At 43.2% G+C, this 10,401-nt stretch overlaps 1 protein-coding gene across 1 annotated transcript in view; it reads left to right on the top strand.

Moving 5' to 3' along the window:
* Positions 1 to 10,086, top strand: part of LOC139713105 (hemicentin-1-like) — a 143,842-nt gene extending 133,756 nt beyond the window's left edge. The window contains exons 64-69 of the mRNA XM_071624865.1: positions 1 to 52; positions 712 to 909; positions 6,586 to 6,705; positions 7,541 to 7,667; positions 7,900 to 8,098; positions 9,536 to 10,086. The exon at positions 1 to 52 is cut by the window's left edge and continues 71 nt beyond it. Of these exons, the coding sequence (XP_071480966.1) occupies positions 1 to 52; positions 712 to 909; positions 6,586 to 6,705; positions 7,541 to 7,667; positions 7,900 to 8,098; positions 9,536 to 9,721 (882 nt within the window). The 3' untranslated portion in view covers positions 9,722 to 10,086. The remainder of the gene's footprint in view (positions 53 to 711; positions 910 to 6,585; positions 6,706 to 7,540; positions 7,668 to 7,899; positions 8,099 to 9,535) is intronic.
* The last annotated feature ends 315 nt before the right edge of the window (positions 10,087 to 10,401 follow it).

Genomic DNA, 10,401 nt, shown 5'->3' with positions numbered 1-10,401 from the left:
TATGTTTGCCTGTGCCCTCGTGGACTGCGGGCCGAAGGAAGATTATGCACAGGTGGGTATCCTTGTCACGACAATTCTGTTATCGTCGGTCTTATGCCAAAAGGGCCTTAAACCACTTCCACTGTTATGCAAAAAGGCCCTTAACGCTATAGACTTTTGTACACTATTAGTGCCCTTTTGGCATAACAGGGGAAGTTCTTTAAGGTTCTTTTGGCATAAGGCAGACGTTGTCCAAAACGGGCCAGTCGACTACAGCTAGGCTGTGTTGGTTGCATATGAGTTACCCCTTCCTACTATTCCCTAAGGTTGGGGATGGTTGGGGTTGGGGGGGGGGGGGGAGGGCTAATGTCCTTTGATATTTGAAAAGAACCAATCTTCAGCTTCATTCAAGATTCAAATGCAGGCAACCATTAAATATTTGGTTATCACTAACGAATTTGTGTTTAAATCACCGATACTCTATATTCTAATATTTAAAAAATTCAGAGGTATTTGTTTCACATGAGAATCCACTAATGAGCTGTTTAGTTACCCGTTTCCATTGAGTACATTTCAGTACACCAGATCTAATTTTCCAACATTAGTCATTGCAATGTCAGCCGCAGCCTTCAACAAAGTTTGTAGTTATTGCGAAGAATATCTGCTTTAAGGTGAGCATAAAAAATGTGAATATATTAGTGAACATGTCTGCTGTCATTACCACTTTTCCAGACATCAATGAATGTCTCGACAATCCATGCACCTACCAATGCCGCAATCTTCGAGGAGACTACGAGTGCATCTGTGCTCCCGGGAAGATCCGACTGCCAGACAAGAAGACGTGTATCGGTTACGAGCAGCCCCACTCGGAGCGCACGAATAAAGTGGAATGTCCCGACGGCATGAGAAGACGAGGCGGCCAGTGCATTGGTATGACCCCGTAGATGCCACGCATTGTTAGTTGCGTGATCATTGTAGCATAGCATCTACTCACTGACTAACAGAGACTGGCTAAGAGGCCGGTGCCGAAAGATGAAAGTGCTGGTTCCATGGACACGAGGTAGCCAGCGTATCGATATGACCCCATAGATGCCACGTATTGTTAGTCACATGATCATTGTAGCATAGCATCTACTCACTGACTAACAGAAACTGGCTAGGAGACCGGTGCCAGAATTTGTCAACTGAGACGATGCCCTTATTGCCGCTGATATCCAAAGTAAAATGTTTTGGAGATTTGCACAGCACCATGTATGGTCCAGCATATGGCGGTTGCAGAGGGCGAAAGAAAATGTGAGGAAATCTGCCAACTCAGAAGGCATTATGGCTGCATTGTTTTGCATTCTTGTCTGTCCTGGCTGTAAAGCTGACATGTAATTGTGTATGCGATCCATATACACCTGGCGGGCTTGTTCACATCAGTCACGGGCATGGAAACCATCATCTTGCCTGGGAGTACTAGAGATTTGCCCTGTATCATCTTAGTGGACGTGCATCTGATGGTTTTGGCCGTGATATCATGAATAGGGATAGCATCAACCCATCTGCTAGAACGGTCCACACACACGTAAGGAGGTATTTGTATCCGTTCAAGGGGTGGAGAGGACCAACAATGTCGATAAGGATGTGCTGAAAATGGACATTATAAATCCCAAGGGGGATTTCACATTGTGATGTCCAGGTACTTTGGCTTTCTAGCAAGCTATGCAAGTGCAAGCCCGCTGATGTGCGCATCTTTCACATGCGGTTAATGCAATTTCATGATCATTACATCCATTTGTTTGGTTTGTTTCTTCTCTTGGGTTTATGGCATGGTGCATCTGTGAATGGTGCATTGCGACCGAGTTCAGCACAAAGCTTCTGTAAAAATTTGCAAGGCAGAGAAAACGACAGAGTTTCCTAACTGACATACAAATGCTGAGGGAAATGGTCTTCACTTTCTCCCAGATGTGGCTTATGCCTTGCTGATCTGCATGATGTTTGAGAAAAATCAAGCTCACTAACACTTGCATTGAATATGCAGTTAGTGAGGTTGATGGTGGCTCCATACTTGGCAAGCTGTGCAAACAGAGCGTGGAGGGGATGTTCGTTGTCGAGACAGATTGGTGATGAGTAGATCGTCTATGGAGGTGAAGACAAAAGAGAGTCTGGGTGGGACCTTGTCTGTAAATCGCTGAAATGTCTGGACAATGTTGCAAAGGCCAAAAGGCATTTGTGTCAATTTGTACATCTCAGAAGCCCAGTGATCCAACGATGGCAATTTTGTTGTTGTGGTTGTGGATGATATCTGGATGAACTGGGATCTGGTGATAGGCCTGAAGGAAATCCTGTTTTGTGAAAACCTGTTTGCCTGCAAGTTGTGCTGTAAAATTATGCAGGTCAGGGATTAAATACAGATAATGAGAAATAGATGACTTATGGAGTTTGGCCAGCGCCAGAAGAGCTTTACTTGTTATACCCCTGCATACACAAACTGTATAGGGGGGGGGGGGGGGGAGGGGTATACAGTTCATTCCTATTGTAAGGAACACGGTTATAACAAAATTCCGGTTACACGGAAGTAAAAATTCAAGCTGAAACATTACCCACTCTATGTATTTTTATTGTTTATTTGTTCAGTTATAACGAAATTTCGATATAGCGAAAGGAAACTGCCAGTCCCGATGACTTCATTATAACGGGAGTCCACTGTATAGGAATCAGCGTGTGGTCGGTCGGGTGATTGTGCTTAGTCCCTTGGGTGTGTTGTTTCCCTGTGCTTTGGGCATAGTGTCAGGCATTCCCCTTTCTTTTGGCATTGGCATAGTGACCTGCAGCACTAAGTGTTGTCACCGTACCTCAAATGGTATCAGCACAGACCACTGATGTGTCTCGATTGATAGCTCCACCTGTCGCTGTATGATCTGTTGCGGCCTTGGCTGCCACCGTGTTGGCATGGTTGGCCCTGCTGCCCAGGCAGGAAGTGAGCCTGCATACATGCATTGTGAGTGTGGCTACGCAACCGGGTCTCCGGGAACGCTTGCAGTGACATTTGGCAAAGGAGGAGTTGGTTGTGTGCGCGACGCTGTGGCGCTGTAGCACCGACGTTCACTATTGTATTAAAGTGGAATAGCAACCTCAGTTATCTTGTCGGGGAGCTCAGCAACTTGCTTGATGGAGATGGTTGCTGGTGTTGAAGCCAGGATTTGTCAGACATTTCTGGGCAGGCACTGGAGAAACAGTTGCTTTAGAGATGCTGTCCTGCATCTCTGAGTGACACGATTGCTATCCTGAGGGCAGGATTGCTATCCTGAGGGCAGCATTGCTATCCTGAGGGCAGGATTGCTATCCTGAGGGCAGCATTGCTATCCTGAGGGCAGGATTGCTATCCTGAGGACAGCATTGCTATCCTGAGGGCAGCATTGCTATCCTGAGGGCAGCATTGCTATCCTGAGGGCAGCATTGCTATCCTGAGGGCATGATTGCTATCCTGAGGGCAGGATTGCTATCCTGAGGGCAGCATTACTATCCTGAGGGCTGCATTGCTATCCTGAGGGCAGCATTGCTATCCTGAGGGCATGATTGCTATCCCCCAACTCTTCAACTCGTAGCAACTGATAAAGGCTCTGCTGTTCGGAGGTCTTAGTCCACTTGATAAGTTCAGCTTTCAGCTTGTAATAATTGTCAGGTGGAGGAGGGATGATGGCAAAATCTTGCACTTCATGGGCAATTTCAGGTTGGAGGGACAAAATCATGCATGTGCAACAAGTCTGCTGTGTGGTAATTCCTCTCGTAATGAATTGCACTTCTGCTTGAACAAACCACAGTGCCGGGAAGTTGGGCCAGAACTGAGGCAGCTTGAGGCTAACGGCTGTTACTGCTGGTACCGAGGCTGTGGTCGATGCCCGTGTAGTGTTAACACCTTCATTCGTGTTCTCCATACTGTGGTGTAGTCAGCATACTATGCAGGAATACAAACGTTGTCATACACAAAAAGAACACATCAGGGTTACCAGCGTTGACCAGCATAGATGCCACAGTTATGTGACGAAAGTGGCACTCGAATTTTCCATTTGTCGCCTGTAGTATTACAACGCTGACGTTGGTAAACACGCGAACTCGCAAGAAAATTAAGTCCAAACTGACAAAATATCTGAAGTGCAACTTCAACGGCAATACATGGTTCTTTGATGACAAACTTAATCATGAAGTGAAGTTTGTCAGAGATTGTGCTGATGTTTTCACATGAAAACAAAGGAACAACTGAAATTGCCCCAGATTGTGGACAGATGTGAGCTCCATTCAGGCGTTATTGGTCATGACCAAATAATGCAAAAAACAAGGAGGGGTGTGACAACCTATTTCTAAACATGTTAGTCCAACAGTGATTAGCATACCAGCCACAACAGTCATAGGCGCTGTTTCGACGCTTTTCATTTCATCATCCCATCTATTAACCAGGCTCAATCATTCATCCTGAGCTACATATTTGTAGGTTGATGCTCATTAACCCTTCATTGTGCTTTGTTCACTTATCGCCACAAATGATTCAGCACGCCGTATCCCAGGTACCTTCATAGCCTGGGATACAGCATTCTGTAGCCTCATCTCATGTCCATTATCATACAGTTATGTAATGTTGTCATGACTACTATTTTCTCATCATCAGCGCCAACATAGATCGGTTCAGCAATAACGATCCTAATGCCGATTTTCCTTCCATGTCAACATGTTCATACATGCACTATGATTATTAAACAGCAAAGATTACGACAGAGCATGTAAATGAGTAAAAAAGTTATTATATGCATGCCTTAATTATAATTGCATAATCACAAACAAGAAGAATATTTTTGTGCATAATAATGGTAACAATTACTTTTACACATATTTTTGTGACACAGGGTGCAGTGGTGAAAAAAAAAAGATAGATCCACAATATGGCAAATTTTCATTTGGTACCCCAGGGTACCAAATATTGCATCAAATGTTTCGAAATTAATTGTCCGTCAGGGGTGGATCCAGGAATTCCGTAAAGAGGGGGCACCTTTACAAAATTAAAGGGGGCGCACGCACCCCTCCCCCATTTTCTCCTTTTATTTCTTTTGTTTTGACAAAAAATAAAGGGGGGGGGGGTGTGCACCTGGTGCGGTGCTTCCTGGATCCGCCACTGTCCATGAACAGAGATAATCTCATCCCTCAAATCTCCACTGTGTCACCCCAGTCCCCCTGTTGGACTAAGGCACATTGCCAAACCTGAGTGGGCTTGCTGTAACTTTAGAATTGGGTCAAGTTCAGAGGAATTACTAAATAATGATAATGGACCTTGCCAAGTGAAGCTAAGAATCTGAGCACATTATAAGGTTCAATACCTTGTGTAACATGGCATTATTGCAAAACTAACGTGTGGTCATTTCACTTCAAGATTTAGGGCAAGACCATGGGTGGAATGGGTATGAATCAGTGGATTCAAAATGTGATGGACCATGTATTGGTTGCAGTGGGCAGGCCAAAATCTGCAATGCCTCATGGGAAATAGTCAACATCGAAGTCCTTGTGGCTCGTTTTGGTATGCCTAGCTATATACCTAACTGCATTGTATTCTACACATACGTACATTTGAAGTAAACAAAATGCATGGTGTGTAACAGGAGGTATGTAGATACCCAGCTTGTGAATTTAACAGCGTAGATTTAGGTCTAACTTTCAAGTTAGATCTCAGAACAGTTACGTGGTATTAGATCGACAAACATGAATAGTAAAGTAGGCCTACAATACCCTACAGTAGGCCAACAAGTATAACAATCGTTGACTCTGAACATGAAGACTAAACAACAGAAACCAGTAAGTGTAGACTAGAGAGATCTAGACTTCGGATGGGGAACATGATTACCAGACACCTATGGCACACAGAGATGTAAGCCTCTATTTATCCTTATTTTTCTATCGGAGAGTCTGCACTGCGCGTAAAATGCAATGTCTGTGACTGATACCTAGTCTCCACTACAATACTAAACCATGCGATGCGACAAAACTGACGTGGCATGTCGAGATAGTGGCCAGATTAAGATGCACATGCAGGCACCAGGATGATATCCCTGTTGGCTATTACCAGTGCACACGTAATGATGGCAACAAAATTGGTGGACACAATTAAATACATGCAAAACTTCAAAAGCTTACACAACTCTCGCATGAAAGCTGGTGAACGTACACACCTCTAGTCACATTTATAGTCTAGACTGGTAGTGTAGACCAAAGAGTGTAGAAGCACACGCAGCATACTGCATGTGCTTTTACTGGTATATACTTTTTGGTATAGACAGCTGGGTCTGCCCACAGAAATAGAACATAATGTGTTCTATTTCTGTGGGCCTGCCATGTCGACTCTGAATTTGGAAATTGGCCCGTCCGCTTCAACCAATAAGTGGGACACTGTATTATGAATCCACCGAATTGTTTTGAATAATGTTGATGTATTGAACCGATCAATCCAAGGAAAACCAACAACAAACACACACACAAACAAACAATCAAACAAGAACTCACAACCCTCACACCTTGACAAGTACATGTAGGTGAAATGATTTTGACTTTTCCTGTACGTTTCCTTCTCTCCCTACGCAGATATCGATGAATGTGTGGTTGCAAATCAGTGCCAGTACCAGTGCATCAACACTGAGGGCAGCTTCTACTGCCAGTGCCCACCAGGCTACGTGCTTGCGGAAAATGGACTTTTCTGTGAAGGTCAGAATTCTCCGCTACGTCAGCTTACATTGAAGGCACTCGTGTCTGTATTATGCCTATGGTATTACCATAATGTTTTAAAGAGACATATGTCTTGTCTAGATGATGCTCAAATGATATTGATGAACGTTTTCATTTTGATACAGTTTCATCTGTTTGTATTCAAATATAAAGTTAAATCTATAGAAAAATAATAATCTGATATTACTAAACATTGACATATCAGCTCTTCTTATAATTTCATACAATTGTATCTATCTTATGTCAGCAAAATATAATGGAGATACAAGGTATGCATGTGCCAATAGTAAGTTATCATATATGTCGTATGGAGAGTTTTGCTGTTTTTTTTAAATCTATTTATTTGAAGAGAGACCTCACAAAATCTTTGCAGAAGTTTGAGCTGCAAATTGTGGGTGCTTTTCTGTTTCTTAATCTGCTTGGACTACTTCACTTGCATAGATTGAGAGTACAACACAACTGTCATCAGTCCATTGTCAAACAAAACAAAAGTTAACAAAGAAATTGTCCTCCATTGTATTGGTTACTTTGCCTTATCTTTATCCTTTCTTCTTCTTCGAGTGCACCTGGGGGGTGTTTCATAAAGCTGTTCGTAAAGTTACGAACGACTTAAGAATGACTGTTGATCAGTTCTTGTGCTGAATTATGGAAATTCTGATCAGTATAGCACATCAGAGCTGATCACCAATCATTCGTAAGTCGTTCGTAACTTTGTTGTTATTATTATTATTATTATTATTATTGTGGTTGTTGTTATTTATATTGTTGTTATTATTGTATGTGTTTGACTGTCCTTTTCAACCATTGCCCACAGATATCAACGAGTGTGTGGTATACGGAATACGCTGTCCTCCCAACCAGCTCTGCTTCAATCGCCAAGGGAATTATAGCTGTCTGGAGACATCCTGTCCTCAATATTACAGCAGAGATGCTCATTCCGGGTAAGGAAAGACATTAATGTTACTGAGCTGTTAAAGAAGAGATGTTTAACTGAACTTTGAAGTGCCAGAAGGTTAATTATCTTTAAGGTCACAGAGGACAAGCTGATTTTGCTATAGCATGCATTTCCCATAGACACCTGTCTGAGAATACGTGGGACTAGTCTTTAACGGGTTAAGTACCATGACAGTACATTGTACTTTACAATGGTTCACTTCTCTCTGCACATCACAGGTACTGCCGCAAGAGCTGCCCGTCCAATCTGCCAAGCAACGAGCTGCGTCGCTGCCACAGCCTAGCCCAGATTATCCAGTTCAAGACGCTATCCCTGCTGACCAAGACACAGTCCAGCCGAGACCTGCTACGTCTCCACGTGGTGCGGGAAGGGGGTGCCATGCACACCAACACACACTTCTCCATTGAAAACAGAGAGGTAAGTCCCCTCCCATCTCAGCAACCCCGCTTATCTATGAAATCAAGAGGTGACTTCCTCCAGACAGCTTTTAACCCTTCATGTGCCAGGAACTAAGCTTAGCTGGCCGAACTTTTTTATCAGCATTCAATAATCCCTCCAAACTTAGCCTAGTTGTAAAGTTAGCAAACCCACTCAGGTGTAGCAATGTGCCTCAGTCCTACAGGAAGGCCATGGCAACACAACAGGGATTAGGGGATTAGGTCATCTCTTTCATTTGACTGTTACTTTCCAGATATCTGTGTGTGCCTGCCAATGGGCTGCCACAAAGCCAAGGAAGGGGTAAAAAGTCTGTTTGGTCTTTTGGAAGTTGGGATACTTTAAAACTTGAATAGTAAAATGAGGTTTTAAAAGCTAAACTGTCATTTCAACTCCTTTTATAATAATGCATTATTTACCTTGTACCAATTCTGTATTTTCAGTGGTAAGAACACCGGAGTGAGCATGTTAGGAGCTAATACTAATCTTTCTGTTTTTTCATGCTGCCTAAATAGCAACAAAGAAATATCCCTATAATTTTACAGCTTCCATAAGATTCTGAAATTTCCATTAACTTCGTACAGAACCCACTAGGTTTCTACTCACAAGTAATTTAGTGTACGTAGTTTGTTCACCAACTTGAGAGTTTAAATTGATGAAACTGAAAGCACAGTGGCAATATGGCCTAGTGCAAATCAGTAGGGTATAGTAACACATGTCCCTATCAGGATCCAGGAACCCCTTGTACGTTTGCCAAACGGCACCTTCATCAACTTGCATGATTTGGCACGATAGAACTCCGTCAAACCTGTTGTGTATAGCGACCTTGTGCATCTTGTACAAAGTCATGGAAAACTGGTCCAGAAGACGGTTAAAGATGTTGCATAATCATCATGTCATAGGAAGGGGTATGTGCTGACATTAAAGGTGTAAGTGCCCCTTCCCCTGATTCTAGTAAGACAGTAAGACAAATGATGCACAGGACAGAGTGGATGGGTGAGAATTGAATGCGTGAAATTTAAACTTTGGAACTGTTTGAACCCACTCGCTGCGCTCGTGGGTTTTAGACTGTTCCAAAGTTAAACGAGAGCATCCAAGTCGCACTGATCCACGGAATAGGCCTGTGCATCATTTGTGTTATAAAATGGGCCCGTAAATTCATGAAATACAATTACAAGATTTGACCCATGTGTTCAGATTTTACCGGATGCATGGCTCTGTGTGGATCAGTAAAATCAGTGCATGACAATTGACCGATCAGATTGCAGTGATTCTAAAGCCCATACTATTATAGTGAAATGACGTGACATTTCAAAATTGGCCATCCTGAAACATGTGACCTCTTTCTGTGCAACGCTGCCGAGCACTGTGAACGATGGACACTTCTATGATCATATTTTTCCTCCCCGCATCCTGCAGGTACCTTTCAGTATCCGAAGAGATGCGGACGGGTCGGGGGTGCTGTCGACGCGACTGATGCTGCGTCACCCGCAAGAATACATTGTCAGAGTGCGGGCCAAGAGCTTCGGCAGTAACAATCAGGTGGAGCTGGACTTCGTATACCATATTTATATCTCAGTCTCACAGTTTCCCTTCTACGCATAAGCTTGACTAGAGAGGGAGAGATGGAGAAGAAAAAAAAATGTGAGTGAGCGAGTGTGAGAGAGAGAGAAAGGAGAGAGAAAGAGAATACAGAAGGAGAAATCTCTTTATGTGCGCTTTCCGGCCCAGCGAATGATTCGTCCAGCTCCTACCCACCAGCAGACACAAATATGAAACTGAAGTCGATGGAATGGCACGCCAGAGAGAAAACAGCACGCCTCCTATTCCTGCCCACAGTGATGGAGTGTGAGAGACGGAGGGCTCTCGTCGGTGTTCCTTGGAACTTGATTTAGGAAGGGTGGTGCCATTGACGTCAGTGTCGGTCTGATGTTACAAGGCTCAGGAGAGCTTTCTTCGTCGTTTTGCGACAAGGATGTCTTGTGGACACAACTTGCTGGGGTCACTTTACTTTTCTGTAAATAACTAATGTGTGCTTAGGAGTGGCGTATAACCACGCCCACCTATGTAGATGTCATCTCTTACAAGAAAGAACAAAAAAAAAAAGACAAGAGTTTGTATTCTTTCAAACAAATTCTTGGAATCTAATGTCTATATGTCTACTGAGAAAGCTGTCTGTCATCGTTTGTGTCAATAAAATATATTTAAATCTATTCAGTATATATTTTTGTACTCCCTGTCATATCTTTCTGGTCTTTTTCCTTTTTAAATGTCCAAGAAATGAG

This window comes from Diadema antillarum, unplaced genomic scaffold, assembly GCF_040938485.1.
Source record: "Diadema antillarum isolate AM-2024a unplaced genomic scaffold, OU_Dant_1.0 scf00000042, whole genome shotgun sequence".
Taxonomy (NCBI): Eukaryota; Metazoa; Echinodermata; class Echinoidea; order Diadematoida; family Diadematidae; genus Diadema; species Diadema antillarum.
Note: the sequence above shows the minus strand (reverse complement) of the source record. Positions and strands in the feature narration are given on the sequence as shown.